Raw genomic sequence first — 20,202 nt, 5'->3', positions numbered from 1 at the left:
TACTAAAAGTAGAGGTATTTAATAAAGGTTCTGAAATTATTTGTGGCAGTTCATAATTCTATACCTGTGGCCCACCTTTTGAATTAAAAGAATTGTGCTCTAATATTTTGCTATAGGTAGGTGTTCTATATATAATAATCTTACAGACTATATCTGTATGGCGGTCTAGAAATCTGATTGAGTGGTGTTAATCATGTTGCCAATATGCTTAGTACAATCTTGTTGAAAGCTTATTGCTTGTCTTCTCTATTTCTTAATGCTGGTTGTTGCAAAGCTATCAGTTTTGATGCTAGTGTTTATCATATGGTTTCACACATGTTTTAGCCTGTTGGTGTTGTTGGAGCAGTTACACCCTGGAATTTTCCCTTGGCCATGATTACTCGTAAGGTGCGTTGAACTAAGAATGATTATTCAAATATTCTTTTGCTGGCTTTAGGAGATACGTACAAGAGATAACTTTTTCTTTGATCGCCCAGGTTGGTCCTGCCCTTGCTTGTGGTTGTACAGTGGTTGTGAAGCCCTCTGAACTTACACCTCTGACCGCCTTGGCAGCAGCAGAGCTAGCCCTTCAAGCAGGAATCTCACCGGTAATTCTTATTCAAAATTTCATATATCATAGTGGAAGTAATGTTATAGTGTTAGGCCTCTTTCAATAACAATTGCTTGAAATATAATGGTTTGATACTTGACAGGATGTTGAATTGGCTAAACTTTCTATAGTAGGTAGCCTTACTAACTATTGCCTTCTGCAAATATTTCACATCTATTTTTTGGTAAACTGTAAAGTTGAAAAAAAAATCTCGTTCGAGCAATGAATAAATATTAGCATCCACTTTATGTTGTGGGATGTGTCAGTTTTTGTTCTCTTTTATGCTTATTTGTTGTATAATTTCTACAGTAATTTTTGTCTATTTTGTTTAGTACTCAAGTAGTTTCAGCTGTCAGCCTAATACATATGCTATATATAAATTTGTTCTGGTAGTGGGCATTTTTTCCTCGCGTAACTGTTGTATCATATTGAGTAACTGCTGTATCTATCTATTAGCAAAGAAGCAAGTAATGAATTCAGAAAATTTGAACGTCATGAATTGCTTGCTGAACCCTAATGAGACCTTGTTACACTTTCAATGATAAGCTAAGAAAAGGAGAATATCATCAAACTGAGGCTGGCAACTACTCTTCCTTTTGATGGTAGAGTCGATGGACGCCTAACATGATTTCTAACTAGGAACCACAACAGCTGTGTGTCAAAGTAGGGGGTTATTTGAGTGGGAATATATGTTTGTGGAATCAGAGTTTACAATAGCAGTGTTTTAGTCCATAAAGATATAGAGAAGTCCATGGGAGACCATGTAGATTAAGAGCCTACATTTTTACTTCAGAAAGACATTCCTAAAATCACTCCTTAAATCAGAGAAATTTAGTAGCCCTACTAGCCACCTATAGTTGTCTAGCATCCTATAGTCAAAAAGCATGCTATACGTTTATTACATTGGCTTGTTATGTAAAAAATTGAAAATAATTTCAAGACAGATACCCAAAAACTCTACTAGGTTCTGATACCATGAAAATATAGAGTAGTCCATGAGATACCTTGTAGCTTAAGAGCCTACCTGAATATCTTTTACTTAAGAGCACTATATATATACACGACATTCCTAACACCACTCCTTATATCAAGGAAACATAGCAGCCCTACTAGTCAGCATAGTTGTTAAAGGCCCAAGGTGTTAGTTACTGCCCAATTAATGAGGGCAATTAATAGCTTTTGTCTTTATGTATTTTTTTTTTTTAAATATATAAAAATGAAAGTCTAAATCGGTGCCTCCATTGTTGAAAAAGGAGGCACCCACAATTAATTATTTAACTACTTGTTGAATAATTGGTTCATTACATGGCTATAAATAGCCATGTAATATGCTTTCCAAAGCATCAAGAAATTAGAGAGCAAAATTCATTTGCTAGATTGAGAGTTTTCAAATTGGAGAATTAAGAGAGTTTTTGAGAGGGTAGTCTAATTATTTGGGGAGAGACAAAATAGTAAGATAATTATTTTGGATATTTTCGGGAAATACCTGAGTGCTACTATTTTGGTTTTATCTCATTGTAACTCTAGAAAGTTCCTAGAGAACATCCTCTTTGTACGCCTACTATTTTATAATGGAAGAATTTACTCTCGAGCTTGGTCGTGGACGTAGCCTATAAGGGCGAACCACGTTAAATTTTCGGTGTCATTTTTATTGATTATTTTGCTTGTCCTTATTTTCACGGAATATTTTTCACTTTATTCCCAACACAGGCGTGCTAAGGTGCCAAGGGGTCCTGGAGCCTAGGCTCAAGGCTCAAGGCGAGGCGCGCACCTTAGAAACACGAGGCGCATAAAATAAAAAAAATATACTCTCTTACTAGTTAAGCATAAACCGAAAAACACACTTATGATCACACGGACAAAAGAAAACTCATAAAACCATAATACTAAATCATAAATGTCAAAAACACCAAATTAAGTTCATACTTCATATAGACACTAACATATACTTAACACGTCTTAAGCTAAAATACCTAACTATAACTAATGCTACTAAATTAATAACTATTCATTGTCAGTCAAAAAGAACACACACAACAAAAACTAATAATCGTCATCATCAAGATCATCACTCTGTTTCTTCTTTACTTGTTTTTGCTTGAAGTGGAGGGAGACTTCTTTCTTTACATGACTTCTTCTCATAATCTTTCTCTATTTTTTATATATTTAATTATGATTGAGACTCTTGATATTCTTATTTAAATTAAGGTTTTAAGACTAATCTTATTTAAATTAGATTAGCGGTTGAGGTTAATCAAACAGTTATTTTAGAAAAAAAGGGTAAAAGTAAAAACGCAAACTAAGTAAAAACCGCTAGGCGCACAAGGCGAGAGCCTTTTGTACGGAGCCTCGTTTTCTGGGTTCAAGGCTCAAGACTGAGCCTTGACTGAGGCGCGCCTTTAACAACTATGCTAGTCAGCTATAGTTGTCTTGTAGCAGCATATAGTCACTAAGCATGCTATGCATTTATTACATTGACTTGTTATGTGTAACGAGCAGTTTGAGGATATAGTAGTTTTGTACCAAAAGGATCAAGGATAGGCTGAGAGATAATAGGAGAAAATGGTTCAAGGCTTATTGACAAGAATCATCAACTCTATTTGATGGATTGGTTCGCATGGAAAATGCATTCAGGTTGGATGGATATGAACTTGGGAGTGGTATTGAAATCAAGATCCTTAGAAAAGTGGTGATGTAGAACCCTAGGTTCTTACTTTTACTTGACGAAGACCAAATATATGTTATATTGAGAAATAAAACCCTAAAATTGTTGAAGATCCTAAAATATAAAAGATGACAAAATAATCACTCTTTAGGTGACTTTCTACTAGTCTACTAGTAATTGAATGATGGTTATTAAGAAGTCCAATCAAATACATAATAGGATTAGGATTACGACTTGGGTTATCCTTATTTGTTGGAAGATAAACTACATCTAGAAGAAAATATAGATAACAGAAAATTATGCTCCGGGATTTTTGAAATTGGAGTTCCCTTGTTTTGATGGGCAATTGATCCATTAGTGTGGCACGCGAATGCCCCTTGATTGAAGCGTGTACAACATGCCCATCCTACAACAACAACAACAAAGCCTTAGTTCCGAAATGATTCGGGATCGGCTAACATGAACCATCATATAAAACTGTACAATCAAGTCGTGTCAGCGACACAAATTCTCTCCCTCCACTCCGACCTATCCACTACCATATTCTCCTCAATCCGTAATAAACTCATATCACTCTCGATCACCCTCCTCCAAGTTTGCTTAGGTCTTCCCCTACCCCTCACCACTACGTCCCTTTGCCACTCTTCAGTCCTCCTAACTGGCGCATCAAGCGCTCTTCGTCTTACATGGCCAAACCACCTTAGTCGGTTTTCCCTCATTTTATTCTCAATAGTTGTAACCCCTACTTTTGTCCTAATTATTTCATTACTCACCTGATCCTTTCTCGTATGACCACACATCCATCTTAACATACGCATCTCCGCCACCGACATTTTATGAATGTGACACTGCCCAACACTCCGTACCATATAACAATGCTGGTCTGATTGCCGTGCGGTAGAATTTTCCCTTCAATCTATTAGGCATGCGGGGGTCACAAAGGACACCCATAGCACTCTTCCACTTCGCCCAACCAGATTTAATCCTATGAGCAACATCTCCATCTACTTCTCCATCCGTTTGGATAATGGATCCTAAATACCGGAAGCAATCTGAGGCCTGAACAACTCTCCCATCTAGGGTGATTGTCCTTGCCTCCCTACTCCTATCGTCGCTAAACTTACACTCCAAATATTCTATCTTACTTCGGCTCAACTTAAAGCCTCTAGATTCTAAAGTTTGTCTCCATAGTTCCAACTTCCTCTCCACACCTTCTTTCGTCTCATCAACCAACAAAATATCATCTGCAAACAACATGCGCCATGGTATACCATCTTGAAGTGAACTCGTTAGTTCATCCATAACGATGGCAAAAAGAAATGGGCTTAAGCGGAACCTTGATGCACTCCAATCATAATAGGGAACTCTTCGGTCTTCTTAACACTGGTACGTACACTCGTGCATGCTATGTGTTGAAATTCCATCAATAAATGGGGTTGTCAGGATTCGAACCATAGTTATTAATGGCGCGCCCATGGCGCACCAGGCGCAGGCCTTAGCGCCATGGGGCTGCCATGGCGCGCGCCTGCTGCGCCATTGTGCGCCATTTTGCGCCAAGAGCAGTTGCCAAAGGCGCATCAAGGCGCGCCTTGGCAGTTAGAGGCAGTTTTCTGGAATGTTTGGCAGTTAAGGGCTTTTTTTATTAAAAAAAGTTATTGAGAGAGAGAGATTATACATTTATTAGAAGAGAAGAGATTATACGTTTATTATTAGTAGAGGAAGAAACAGAGTACGTTTATGATTTGAAGAGGAAGAGACATAGTATGTTCATGATTTGAGGAGGAAGAGACAGAGTCATTGTATTTTATAAGAGGAAGAAGTCTAGTAGAAAGAAAACACTACGTATTGAAACAACAGAAGTCTACAGATTTAGTATTCAACTTTATCTTAGAAATGTGGAGTTTATTTTGCATTTTAAAATTTATTTATGCTTAAGATATTTTCATAATTTAGTATTCATTGCATTTTTATGTTAGGTTTATAGTTTATAATTTTTAATTTTGAAAGTGCGCCTTGTCTCGCTATGGCGCGCGCCATCACCGTGCGCCATGCGCCAAGGCTCCAGGACCCCTTGCGCCTTAGTGCGCCATGCGCCTTTAATAACTATGATTCGAACTCTCGACCATTTGGTCTAAGAGGCTTTGATATCATGTCATGGAACCAATTGAAGTAAAAGCTTAAGCTGATAGTTAAGGGCCAAGAATAGCTTTTATTATTATTATCTACAGTTGTGATTCACTTCCAAGAAGATGCACAAATATGGTTTATTAAATTGGACTAAGACAGTGCAGAATTAGCTTGGGGAGTATTCATGAAGCAATACAACTTACAATATGGTCTTCCATTCCCTTGATAATAAGTTGTGTAGTTAGAAAAGTTAAAATAGTCGGGTCAATAGATTAGTATCAACTCAGGTTCGAAGAGTTATCACCTTGAGCAAGTTCACTTATTGCCAAGCAAGTGATAAGATCTTCCTTGATATGGGGTAGTACTACATAGCACTGGAAGTGGAATTGCATCATCTGGAAATGATTAGAGCTGCTACGGCATCAGTAAAAGTTTGTGTGATACAGACAATAATACAAAGAATTGAGTAGGGAAAACAAAGAATTGAAAGATTGGAAGAGAATAGGACTAATGAAAAGGAACAAGGGGTCTGAACACTGATTTTTTTTCCAAAGGACTTGGTAGTTTAGAAGGGTCTCTTTCCTATCTATCCTTTGTGTGAAGATGTGTGGCACATTCATCATAATTGACCTTTTGTGCTTGAACAAATAACATTTTTTAATTATATGAAGTATAAATGATTATCTAGTGATTTTCCAGATTATGTTGTCTGTTCGTTTGTCATGTTTTGATGTTGTCTATTATGTTAGTTGTTCGTTATGCTTTTGTCTTATCTGATTTTTGTAGGAATTATACAGTTTCAGGTGTGATCACTCTGTGTAATTTTAAATGGTGGAAGTCATTTCTTTTAGTAGAGAGGAGTTTATCTTTTTCTTTATCTAAATGCTGTGTATTTAAGGAACGGGGAAAGAACAAGAAAACAAGCACACAATAAACAATTGAACTTTTATGAGATAGAAGGGTTCCTTCACGCGAAGTCTTCTTATAAATTCAATCATTGGTAAAAAGGTGAAAAAGAGCAAGTAGCCAAGGTAGCATCTACTCCTAATTTTAATTTTACAGCCTAGTCCCTAAGTCAACCCCAAATTAGGAACCTTGACAAGGGCCAAGGATCATCTATTACTTGGAGATGGTGAAAATTTTCATCTCAAGACTATGAGAAGAAAAAGATGATGAAATTTTTGATAATGATGAAGAAGAAGAAGATTATGTTGAGCTTGATGAGTAGCTGTCTTATGATTGCTTTAGAGATTATTACTATAACAAAGTTATCATCTTAATAACTAACACAGGAGGATTTAGGTTTTGAGTTGGATTTAAAAAAAGCATTAGTTATGTTTTATTCATGATTTATATTATTTATAACCTTAGTATATCATACGAGCTTAGTTGTTTTATGCCGCGGAGATAGATCGTGATTTTATTTATTATGTACATCACTTCTTCAGGCTTATGCCTGCTCCTAATCTCCAGAAGCTTTGTGTGTTTTGTGCCTTTGATAACTATGAACATGGTCACAAAATCAACAGAAGATGTATCCAAATCATTATTTCTTTTTCCAAGTCTCACATTTAAAATGTGTTAGAGATGTAAAATGATGTATGATACTTGTTTATGCAAGCTTAAACAGAAACTTTTGTTTCTTGTATTCCTAATGGTTCAATCTTTTATCTTTTAGGGTGTTTTAAATATGGTCATGGGGAAAGCTGCTGATATTGGAGATGCTTTACTTGCTAGTTCAGAGGTTTCAAATCCAATACGTTTTCGTGATTACTTTTTGGCTTTTTATATCAAGACGTAATCTCCTTTTGGGTAAAACAGATATGAAAATGGTTCAATGATGATGTGCCCTTGCTTTATGTTGTTGATTCAGGTGAGAAAGATCACGTTCACAGGTTCAACAGCTGTGGGAAAGAAGTTGATGGCAGGAGCTGCTGGGACTGTTAAAAGGGTATGCATGAATCATGAGTTGATTGAATATCCAAAATCACAAGTTAGATTCTTAAGATTCATCATAAGGCATCAGCCTTGTTGACTTGATATCTTTTAGGTGTCTTTGGAACTTGGTGGTAATGCACCCTGCATAGTATTTGATGATGCAGACCTGGACGTGGCAGTGAAAGGATCGGTAAGATGTCGTCTATTGATACTAGAATTTCGTTTCTATTTCCCCAACCTGCATCTTCATAACTACAATGTTATTTCATGTGACAATGATGCCAATCGTTAATTAGCTACTTTATGACGCAGAAATTCATTGGAACACCTAGGTCATGATTTTTTTCGAGTAACTTTTCTAATAGTATTCAAGACTTGAAGTCTTCAGCTGAATGAATCCAATATTCACATGTCAGATATTAATAGATGCACTTTGGAATTTTATTACAAATGCAGTTTGGTATCTTTAGTGTGAGGTTTAGAAGTCCAAATTCTATCAATCAACTGAGAATGGATTATACCTTTTGTAGAGGCTTTATTGTTTTATAGAGAAAAAAAATAAATGATTACAAATTTGTCGACTGGCTACTTCAGTTTCTTATTACTAGAATTAGATAAAGTTCTTGATGACATCATGAAATTGGCTGAATTGTCGCTCTTCTTTCGGTAGGAGAGTGTGCTCATCCTTTCTCTTGCCTTTGGTTTGTTTCGTGGATGGGGGAGGAGTTCCTTTTAGAGGAACAACGCCTCTTTGTACGGGCTTTGCCTGCTGCTCTGGATTTTTTAGATTTGAGAACAAAATGGATTATTCGATATTTGGAGGTAGTATAATCCACAGAGTGGGTCACTTTGGAATGGCTCTTCATGCAGTGAATTGAATACACTTACTGACAATGGAGACATTAGTTCAGTTCTTGTAGAGTTTTATCTCTGATTAGTGTTTCTTGTTGCTTCATTTTATTTTATCACAATTTCATGCAAAATCTTGCAGCTTGATGCGAAGTTTCGTAACAGTGGACAAACTTGTGTTTGTGCTAATCGATTGCTTGTACAAGAAGGTAGACACTGAACTAGAGTACTGCAACTTTTTGCTCGATTATTTTTTTAATTTTTATGTAGTAAATGTGGTAAATATGTCAGTGTATCATTGCAAAATATGTTGTATTTGTCATTGTAATTTCTTATACGACAATCAGTATTTAACATGACAGCCTCATCTTTACCTCATGTAGGCAATAGGATAAAGAAAAACCACGGTTAATGGCACATCTCTCTCTTTCAATTCATGCCTTCTTCCAAAAAAATCCCTTTCTTTATGCCCATAGCTGTTAAAGGCGCAAGGCGCGCTAAGGCTCCAAGGGGTTCTGGAGCCTAGGCTCAAGACGCAAGGCGAGGTGCGCGCCTTAGAAACACGAGGCGCATAAAATAAAATAAAATATATACTCTTTTACTAGTTAAGCATAAACAAAAAAAAAAAAAAAAACACTTATGACCACACAAACAAAACAAAACCACATAAAAACATAATACTAAATCATAAATGTCAAAAACACCAAATTAAATTCATACTTCATAGTGACACTAATATATACTTAACGTCTTAACCTAAAATACCTAACTATAACTAATGCTACTAAACTAATAACCACTCATTGTCAATAAAAAAGAACACGCACAACAAAACTAATAATAATCATCATCAAGATCATCACTATGTTTCTTCTTCACTCTCTGTCTCTGTGGAAGTTCGTTTTTGCCTGAAGTGGAGGATACTTCTTTCTTTACGTGACTTCTTCTCCTAATCTTTCTCTATTTTTTATATATTTAATTATGATTGAGACTCTTGATATTCTTATTTAAATTAAGGGTTAAAAGATTAATCTTATTTAAGTTACATTAGTAGTTGAGATTAATCAAACAATTATTTTAGAGAAAACTGTAAAAATCAAAATAAAAACCTAAGTAAAAACCGCCATGCGCACCAGGCTCCAGGCTCCCAGGCGCACAAGGTGAGAGCCTTTTGTACAGAGCCTCATCTTCTAGGTTCAAGGCTCAATACCCTGAGCCTTGAGGCGCGCCTTTAACAACTATGTTTATGCCATTTACCCAAAGTCTTACAGAAAAGAAATTAGTTAGAGCTTAAACTAGAGATACGTAAAAAAGAAGAAATGACTAACTTCTCCTTGTCAGCCTTTTCATTTTACCTATCTACTCTATTTTCTTGGCTTCAACCAACAGAATAGCAAAAAAAATAATTTCATACTGAAAAATTGAAAACACCAAAACATCAATTCTTTTTCTAACTGAAGGAACTGAAAGACATGGTGTTTGTTTCTCTTTTTCCATGGCTGTTAAATTGACTGCAGAAAAGATATCTGAACTTCCAACAGCAATTCAATTATCATCAAAATTGGAATTTCATATGTTTCTTGTATCACTCTTATTAGTATCTGGTTCCTGTTTGCATTTGGAAATGATATGCTTTCCTTTATGATATCAACATCTTTGTGCAGGCATCTATGACAAATTTGCAGCGGCTTTTTCGAAAGCTGTTCAGAATTTGCAAGTTGGAGATGGCTTTGGTGAAGGTGTGTCACAGGTATAGTTCTAATGCTGCAAGTTTTCGTTTTAGTTTCTCTCCTTGGACCTGAAATTATTGTTTCTTGCTCTGCAATTTTGAAAGGGGTTTTAGCCCAATGCTAATAGTTTTAACCGTTACTTTGATTTCCTCACAGGGTCCATTAATTAATGAAGCAGCAGTGCAAAAGGTTATTTATTATTATTATTATTATTATTATTTTCTAAATGTAATTTTGTACCTTTTGTTACCTTTATGATCCTGGCTTGCAGGTTGAGTCCTGTGTTCAGGATGCCATCTCAAAGGTTCGTCTTATTTGCTCATGCTGTTTTTTATACAATACAATATTGTTCATATAATTCAGAAATAAATCAATTGGTTTAGTTGTATGTCTATGTATTCTAGCTTGCTTCATCTTGTTATTGTTCTTTTTTCTTTAAGTGATTCCTTATCTCCTTTTACTGTGAAGCTATGTTATATAAGCAATTGTGACAGATATGTACGACATGTTCGGTTCATGGATTAGAGGAGGAATAAAATAGCTATTCCTAGAGAATCCCTGTTTCATTTTTTTTTTTATGGAATAGCTATTTCATGGAATTTGTATTCCACAATTGGTGGAATTTAAGCCAGGAGTAGCTATTCCATAACTAATAATTTTTTTTTTATTCCAAAATTACCTCTCATATCTATTGATTATTTGTTTCATATTTTACATGAAAAACGGTAAAAATGCGAAAAACGGAAAAAATGCGAAAAACGGTAAAAGCAGAAAAGCACAAAAAATTGAAAAAACTTGAAAAATTAATGGTAATAATTAAAATTCACATTTAACGTTTTTTCCGTTTTTTGAATTTTTCGCGTTTTTACAGTTTTCGCATTTTTTTTTTGTTTTTTTTTGCGTTTTAATCGTTCTTGTGTTTTTTTACGTTTTTTCACATTTCTTTCCGGGTTTTTTTTTTTCAATTTTTACCATTTTTCTTGCTTTCCTTAAATAATGTATATTAAATTAATTGAATAATTGAGGGTAATAATTAAAATTTTAAAATAAATAAGAAACTACCGTTGAGGGTAAAGTTGTCTTTTGAACTACAAAACTAGCTATTCCATCTTATTCTATTCCACCAACCAAACATAGGAATAGTTGTTTCTAAAGAATACCTATTCTATTTTTTGGTAATACTATTCTATTCCATTCCATGAACCAAAAGTGTATGATCTAAACAAGACACAGAAAAACAATGTAACAAGAACACAACAGGTATACTATATCGCAAATGGTAAGGAAACACTAGATTGAGAGGTATCAGTCCCCACAGGAAGGTTACAGTCTTCCCTCTCCATAAGAGATAAGAGTTCTGCAATAGAATGCAGCAGAAAAACTCTATATTCAGCCTACCTCTCTCGAAACAGAAAAAATGCTATATAACAGAATTAGATTCTTTCCAGTCCATCTAGGGTAATAACTAATTTTTTTCCTCAGTACCCCTGCCCATAACTAACAATCTAGTCAATTCCCCATTAGGCTCCGTGTGTTTCCTATGTACATAGACTGTATTGCTTAGGCTTAGTGGTATCCTGATCTAGTATATCTGCAGTGTTAGGCCGTTCTCTATCAGGGTAGATCTTATTATTTTTCTTAAATACCGAGTGGACTATTTATTTAGGGATTCAAACTTCTTACTAGTTATTGGATGCAATGGTGTTTGGCTACATGAGATCAGGTTTGATTTATCTAAACTCATCATTGATTCCCAAAATACTCTTACTGGAGACATACTAATTTTGGATGTACTTTACGCGTGGGTTCTATAAAATTTACTTCCTTTCGAGTGTGATTTTGCTCTTGGGTTCATTAAAAATACTTTGGAAAATGGTGTTCTTGTATAAGCAACCACTATTATTTATAGTAAGTTAAGTTCTCTAGAAATGTATCGGTATTAATTTTGGTCTACTATGACGTCTTACAAATTTTCTAACACTATTGCTTTCTCAAATTTGCATTTACCCTGATCTTGTTCATGTTGTCTTTGCATGTCTTCTTCCCCCCTAAAGCTTTCTGTTATTGCATCTGGTCAAGGTTCCATGTCTCGTTTTTTGAAAGCTTATGCCGGATGCGCCCTTTATTCTCTTAGATCACACTTTCTTTAGGTATTTGATTGCTATATTATTATTTCTTATCTATCCTTTAAGAATCACTGAGATATGTTATGTAGCTTTGTCTTGGATAAGCGTTGTTAATTTTCAGAGTGATGAAACATTCTTCTCACTTTTGGATGCCATTGATTATTCTAAAGGTTTGATCATAAGCAAAGGCAAAATATGAAAATTGTACTGTAAGGATTGCTACTCCTAGAACTTGTAAGCTTCCTTGCTGTCGGATATTAATATGAATTAGGCTTTTAACTATCAGCTGAAGCTTTTAGTCCAATTGGTTCCATGAAATGTACCAGTGCCTCTTAGACCAAGTGATCAAGGGTTCGAATCTTGGCAACCCCATTTGTTGATTTAATTTCGAATATTGAAAAAATGATTTTCATTTTCATTAGTCAGTTATCCAAGGGATAATATTGGATTGTATAGCCGATACTAATAGCATGAAAATTCCTTGCTCTAACCGAAGTACGTCAAGTAACTTAAATGAACTAATCTAGTTCTTTTCCTAAGATACAGTCCTAAAATTCAAATCAGCGTCACTTGGAATTTAATGACCAAGTGGAGGGTAATTTATATCTATACATACATTGGTTCACAGTTACCATTTTTCTGGTGCTTGAACAAATGCAATTTTGTGCTTGTATGCCTGTATCATTACTTTGACATTTCTCTCTTATTTGCTGTCTAACTTCTGTGCATGGAATCATTTTTAAAGAATAAAAAGGCTGCAGATTTCTTTCTAGCATGGAATTAAACTTTATAACAAACTACACTTCGATTTAATTTCTGCATCTCTTTCCTAATGCGCTTTGCTAAGTTTTGCTTTCTTTTACTTCATTGTTTGAAATGTTTGAACTTTAGGTATTTCAACTAAGTGGCATCTAATTTTCATATGATTACTTGATATGGTATGACCTTAACTGATGAAAACTTTTCTTTAAGGGAGCAAAAGTCCTTCTTGGGGGAAAAAGGCATAGCCTTGGAATGACTTTCTATGAGCCTACTGTAATCGGCGATGTTAACCAGGAGATGAGTCTATCCAGGTAATTTTGTTAAAGGAAAATACTGTTGAAATGATTTGGAATGTCTTAACTGCATTACTGAAGTTCTGGCCCTTGAAGAGGAAAAAATAGTCTGTACAGGATACTTTCAGCCTTAAATGTCAATCACAATGGGTTCAATACCAGGCTATTAGCAATTTGGACTCGTGGCTAATAAATGACCAAATTATTGATTTGCATAAATTTAGGGTTTTGCTATTTACTGCCCCCCAAATTACTTATCACCGCCCCCATTTGGACAATTTTGCCCTTTGCATAAAAAAATTTCAAAACGGGGAAGAAAAATTTGAGAGAAAATTTCAAAATTTGGCCTAAACGGATGCAGCATCCGCCTGGCCCATGGTGGGGGCGGATGGCGCATCCATTTAGGCCAAATTTTGAAATGTGCAAAATCATAAAATTTTTAGTGACGAAAAATACTAAATCGTTCGATTTTTATGACGAAAAATGCAAAACTCTCCAATTTTTTGTGACGAAAAATGCAAAATCGTCATGAAAAATATGTATTATTTTCATGAGTTCTTTGATAAAAAATGTAAATTTTAATGTTTCCGACTCGTAATCATCCATTTTTGGGGGTCGGGTTGTCACACATCAATTATTTTCATAATTTCAATTATTGTTGTTCGGGTTTATGATTTTGGAGAGAGAATTTTTAGTTTTTGATTAAAATTATGAGAAGGGCAAAAAAGTCCAAATGGGAGCGGTGATAAGTAATTTGGGGGCGGTATTTAGCAGCTCACTAAATTTATTAACTGAAGCCCTTTTCCCTCTATTTTCCCCCTAAAGGAATAAGATTGGTGCAATTACCAAGGTAAAAGAATTAGATTATTTACTTAAACTTTTTTTCCTAATAAGAAAAAGAATTAGATTATCCTAGGTATAAGCAGAAAGTGTAATTTGTCAAAGTGCAGAATAAATGACTGGAGCAGTCTATAGCTTGTGTCTTCAGGGTCATATAGCAATTAGATGCTGTTGCTGCAATATTTTAGAATTATATATTTTTCTTCTTCGTTCTTGATATCTCCCTATAACGAATTCTTCATTGCCACAAGCCAAACTTGATCTCTCAAACTTTGGCTGTAAAATGATCTATCTGGAAAAGCATGCTTACTCTTGAAATTATGACATTGTAATTTCAACGAGACAGAGTAGGACATGCATACTAATGTTTCTTTCACTAGGTTCTAGAATTTTCACTTATTTGTTGGCTGTCATTTCTCTGCTGCTTAGAATTGCATGCTTTCGTTTGAGTGTTTATGTGCATTTACTGAATGCAGATGTCATCATTTAAATCTGTAAAACTTCTAACAACTTCGGTTAGTGCAGAAAGTACATAATTTAGTTAGATGTTAATGCTTTCTTAAGGAAAGGAACAATATAGGGAGTAATACATGCTTCTTATCTTATGTCAGAGAGGAAATTTTTGGACCAGTGGCACCATTGTTGCGGTTCAAAACAGAGGCAGAAGCTATTCGCCTTGCTAATAATACCAATGCAGGTATTCTTTATCAGCCATCCATAAAGTGCACGCACACAACAAATGTGTATCATCTCTTTTTTTAGTTTTTATGAATCAGAATTTTTCTTCTATGAACGATCAGTATAAACATCAACAACTCCGAATTGGATCAGTTTCGCCTCAACAAATAAGGGCTTTGGCCAATAAAATCCTACCTAATGGAGAGATTGTTGGAGAGGTGACAAAACCCTACACTTTTCATTACAAAACCAATAAACCTGAAACACATGGATTACTTTGTGAAAGAATTTTTTGGCCTATAAAAAGTGGAATTTGAGTGTTTTTGTTCCAGCACAAATTAAAATTTTAGAATTTCTTCGTCAATGTGAGTAATCATTGTTAGTTTCTATATTTTTGCCTAAATTTGCAGCATACTACCTATTCCTCGGGTCATATTCTCTGTATTTCGTTGTCAAGATATTTGCATTTAATAATTAATTGTATTTTAGGATACAAGATTACAGTATCTTTCCTTTATAATGATGCAGGACTAGCAGCATATATTTTTACAAACAATATTCAACGTTCATGGCGCGTGGCAGAAGCTCTCGAGTATGGACTTGTTGGTGTCAATGAAGGACTTATTTCGACGGTGGTGAGACAAACAAACACAGAACACTACATTCTTCTTGGATTAGCATAACAAATAGTAACTGTATGATAGAATATTGAGTCATGTTACATATGATACAGGTGGCTCCATTTGGAGGAGTTAAACAGTCTGGTCTAGGACGAGAAGGCTCAAAATATGGGATGGATGATTATCTGGAGGTAGGGATTATTCACAACAGCCATGTCATTTTAACTTCTTATGTAATTCTTTATGAAAAACAAGAAACAAAATTTAAGTTTTAAGTCAGTTTTTACAAAAACCATTAAATTTTCTTGGTGGCACTGATGCTAGCTCAGCATTTTGGGAGTTGATGAAATCTATAGTCCTCAAACTATTGAATGGAACAAAAATTTTAAAAATCTTAAATTCTTAACGAGAAAGCCATCGTGGTTTAACCTTGTTTTAACTATGTGGTCTGGTCTTTTTATCTAGAAACCAACAAACACATTCGCTGGAGATGTCCTGCCAAGTGAATTATTATTTTTTTATTTTTTATATTTTTAGTTTCTCTGGTGAAATTTTGATGGTAAAAAATAATTTTTTATTTTTTACTCGGGAACTTTTTGATGACATGTCATCCATATGGCATCTCCGGCGAATGTGTTCGCTAGTTTCCGGAAAAAGGATGATGGGTGAAACTGAAGTTAAACATTGATGATTTTTTTGTTAAGAATTTAAGATTTACTGTTAATAATTAACCCGCATTTTGGTGGAGGGAGTTGGGTTTTAAATGCTGGTGACTTTGATTTCCATGCAATGAAATTAAAATCTCTTGGTTTTTCTGCAACAAATTAAAGTTTAATTTTAGCTTTTGTGAAACCTGATCCAAAGTTTAGGAACGGTCTGCAATTCACCCTCTAGAACTCGTATTACGCAATTGAATGAGGGTTCAAATTTTGACACCATCATCCTCTGTATAGCTTTCTGCTTTACATGAAAAATCTCTGATGCCATGTATTCATCCCTATTTGTTTATACCGCACAGGTCAAATATGTATGCTTAGGAGATATGAACAGAGAGTGAGATGAAAGGTAACAACTCTGCCAACCTTATGACTACTGCTCCTATAGTTCCTTTTACCCAACTCAAAATTTAATTTTGGGATAAACTACAAATTTAGCTCTGTGGCATCGGGAGAGCGGATTTAGCCTTCATATATAAACCATAAACCAGTACAATTTTAAATTCCAACTTTTGCAAGACAGTGCAATTTCCAACCTCATCTATGAATGGAAGATGAGTTTTTTTTTCCATGTGCAATTTCATGTTCTGATCACCCTCAAGTGTTCTGGCCACTTAATTGCACATTATTATTAATGGAAAAAACTCATTTTGTGTTAATGAGGCTTGAAATTGCACCATCTTATAAATGTTAGGCTTAACATTGTACTGTTTTGTAAGTAGAGACTAAATCCGCTCTCTTCCGATAATACAGGGTTTAAATTTGTAGTTTATGGCTTTTAATTTTTAGTAGCATTTATGTCCTATTGTTTGCATATATGTAGGTACTCAGCGGCTTGTCATTTTGGCAAGAGAGACTTGCTGCTTTGAGCAATAAAAGTTAGGCATAGAAATGTTTCTAAGTTTGTAAATAAAGTGCAAAACTGAAGGACTTCTGAAAGACGTGATCTGCTGTATGATAATGCCTTTTCCCTCATTCCTGACAGGCTGGTAAAATTGCATCCATGATCCTTCAACTATTTGAAATGAAATAAAAATGCCATAAATTTTGTTAAATATTCCATATTGCTTAATGAGAGAGCTATACGGCTCTGAGACAACCTTCTCCCTTTTGAGTTATCTTCTCGGGTGAATTAAACATTTGTTTACATTTTATCTGAGTATGGTTCAATCATGGGTCTTTCGTTAATATTAATTTAGTTTAACGCTTCAAATGAATTGAGCGCGCGGGAGTGTTATAAGTATACGACTTTGCTAATTAGGAAGTTTGACTCTTTAAATATGAGAGGTAATTCTCTTCCTTTGTGGTATCTTTTAAAATAGTTCAGTTTTTGTATACATGGTATTAGAGTTATGGTTTAATGTTGAGTTCTTCTTCGCAAATATTGGCGTCAAAGTCCAAATAAACGGGCATGAAAGGTTTCCTAAATATTTCACATTATGAGAGCGCTATATGGTTTCTTATATGAGTGTGTTAATTCTCTTTTTTTGAGGTATTTTTGGAGTGAATTTATGGTTCAACATTGAGTTTCTTATTAATATCAGTTTCATGCTCTAAAACATTGAGTCTCCTGTTAATATTAGTTTCACGCTCCAAATAAATCGAATATGGAAGAGAAACAAAACCACCAACAACAACCAACAAGCACAAACAAAACACAGGTCTAGTTAGGATCATTTACACCAGTCAATAGCTAGCTACCCTATTTTTCAACTTACAGACTCAATAATAGGTGCATTTTAACGCTAAAAATAACATGCCTAATAGTTTTATTCACACAAAACTAGATACTAGCATAGTATTGCTCGTTCCTAGCGCGTCTAACCAATAAGCCGCAACCACAAAAGCAATCTAACGAGTTTTACCTATCGTTTTTTTGGCATAGCCAATTAATCATCCCCGATACTTAATTCTATTAAGAATATCACACCTTTTCTTAATATTTTTTCGAACTTCAGCAGACTTCACACAATCAAACAGCAAATGAGTAATATTTTCCATAGATTGCATTGCATACACAAATCACAAGTCTCATCTAAGTTCGAATTCCACAACTCTCATCTAAAACACATTATTCATTTAGGCGTTTAGAAAATTATACACATTAAAAGAAACTTTTAAGTTTTATTTATGAAATTTAATTTTCTTATTTTCTTTGACATAAATTTGTTAATTAAATTTTAATAATCAATTTCTTTTAGTATTTTTTTTTTTTTTTGTGTGGATGTTGTACTGTTGTAAGTTATAAAAAAATTGATGAGGTTAGAATTATTGTATGGAGTAGAAAAAAACTAATAAACAATACTTGTAACTTTCAATACATGTTAAAATTATTATAATATTTATAGAAAGCTAAAAATCATTCCTAAGTGTTAAACAATTTACAGTGATCACATAAATTAAATGATTTTCCACTTAAATGTTAATATTTATTATAGTAAGTGATAATTTTGAGTTATTTATGTACTTTTTTTTAATGAATTAAAAACTTATTTTGATGAAAAATTATGGAGCTTTAAAAAATATAGGACTTAAAGCCTTTGTTTTAATGACTTTATGGTTAAATCGTCTCTATATTTGTGGTATAACCAGGGGCGGAACCAGGGGGGTTGGGGTGGGCTCGAGTCCCGGCAGGCCGCCGGAGAATTGAGAATTTTTTTTTAGTAATGGTGTCTAGTAATATTTTGGAGAGAATTATATTGACTCTATGTAGTATTATTTCAATGTTTAAAGGTAGATGAGATAGTTAAGGATGCTTATTTCTATTTGAGAGGTCTTTATGTTCAACTCTCTCCAATCTCATTTTCTTTTAAAAAGTTTTTATTTATTTTAATTTTATTTTTCAATAATTATAAAAACATGTTACCATTATTAATTAATTTAAATGGATTCTTTATTTTTATTTTGATAGCACTTTTGAATTCATTTTTAAATGTCTTTAGCATTAAAAAAAAGTAAACATATTTAATATTCATTTTTATTATGTCTTTACCATTAAAAAAAAGTAAACATGTTTAATTTTCTATTAGTTCAATGCTAGTTTCTAAAAAAAATAATAACATTTTTACAGTTTTAACGTGTTGGAGACTAAATTTTTTTGTCCAGCCCGACTTTGCAAAATTTACCATCAACCGCATGGTTAATTTCGAATTTTTTATTGACGTTTTGAATTTTTTTACTGATATGTTTGAGCCTCGGGGTCATCTGGGGTCCTGTTCCGCCACTGGGTATAACCGATTTGTAATATTGGATTTGTGGTTTAGAAGTTTGTAAACTCAAATTTGTGTTTTTGTTTGCAATCTTAGACATTTCATCAGAAATTGTTAACTTAACAAAGAAAACGCATATTATGAGTTTGATTTTGTAAATTAATTAAACACATTTTTTTAACTAACTGATTGGTTTATAAATTCTTACATTGTTAAGGGGATAATGAGTTTGTAAATTTTTAAACCACAAGAATGGATGCAATTTCACAAGTCAATTAAATATTGCATGTTCTATTTAACTTCCCCTTTATTTTATTTTTTAGAAGAAAGTATAGTTAATTTGTAGATATGAATCTCAAACCCTAATGGCATATATTCTCCACACAAATATATATATATATATATATCCACTACCAACAGGATTATTATTACATCTAAGCATATGGTTAGAGTTCTTTTTTTCTTTCTTTTCTTTTTAATGAAAAATAAATTCTCATTCAATAATAGTTTTTTTTTTTTGGTAGGGATAATAGTTTTGTTTATTAAATACACTACAGAGAAAACATCATTTATAAAATCTAACAATAAGAAATTCAAATTAGTATGAGGTTACGCAAATCGAGAAATAAAATAAAAATATATTTTGAATTATATTATTTATTCATTAATTGTTATCATTTGATTTTTATTTCTCTCTTTTTCTTGGTGGTTACATTTATTATAATTGCAATTAAAACAAATAGCAAAGAATTTGCTTTGGTTTTTCAGCTTATAAGAACAGTCAAACCTTATAATTTAATTAAACTTTACATTAAGAATATGAAAAATCTGATTATGTTCTTCAAAGTATGTATTAATTAAAATCTAATTACTAAAATTTTTAGATTTTGAATTTGAAAATTTTAAATTCACATAGAAAAAGAGATAATTTTGCTAATTAAATAATTAATTAAGTAAATAAAGAAAGAAATAAAAAAACATATCAACATCCAATAATAGTTTCAAAGAAGAGAAGTGCTAAAAAGTATTCCAATTGTATATAAAGATTAAATTGGGCCCT

At 33.7% G+C, this 20,202-nt stretch overlaps 1 protein-coding gene across 2 annotated transcripts in view; it reads left to right on the top strand.

Moving 5' to 3' along the window:
- Positions 1–16,988, top strand: part of LOC136205900 (succinate-semialdehyde dehydrogenase, mitochondrial) — a 30,266-nt gene extending 13,278 nt beyond the window's left edge. For both annotated transcript variants that reach the window (XM_065996748.1, XM_065996749.1), the window contains exons 7-21: positions 325–387; positions 477–587; positions 7,060–7,125; positions 7,255–7,332; positions 7,432–7,509; positions 8,311–8,377; positions 9,833–9,918; positions 10,055–10,087; positions 10,170–10,202; positions 12,997–13,097; positions 14,531–14,616; positions 15,126–15,232; positions 15,331–15,408; positions 16,236–16,282; positions 16,757–16,988. In XM_065996748.1, the coding sequence (XP_065852820.1) occupies positions 325–387; positions 477–587; positions 7,060–7,125; positions 7,255–7,332; positions 7,432–7,509; positions 8,311–8,377; positions 9,833–9,918; positions 10,055–10,087; positions 10,170–10,202; positions 12,997–13,097; positions 14,531–14,616; positions 15,126–15,232; positions 15,331–15,408; positions 16,236–16,274 (1,026 nt within the window). In that variant the 3' untranslated portion in view covers positions 16,275–16,282; positions 16,757–16,988. The remainder of the gene's footprint in view (positions 1–324; positions 388–476; positions 588–7,059; positions 7,126–7,254; positions 7,333–7,431; positions 7,510–8,310; positions 8,378–9,832; positions 9,919–10,054; positions 10,088–10,169; positions 10,203–12,996; positions 13,098–14,530; positions 14,617–15,125; positions 15,233–15,330; positions 15,409–16,235; positions 16,283–16,756) is intronic.
- Positions 16,989–20,202: the final 3,214 nt, after the last annotated feature.

The sequence above is a fragment of the Euphorbia lathyris genome, chromosome 9 (assembly GCF_963576675.1).
Source record: "Euphorbia lathyris chromosome 9, ddEupLath1.1, whole genome shotgun sequence".
Lineage (NCBI taxonomy): Eukaryota > Viridiplantae > Streptophyta > Magnoliopsida > Malpighiales > Euphorbiaceae > Euphorbia > Euphorbia lathyris.
This window is presented reverse-complemented; position numbering and strand designations above follow the sequence as displayed.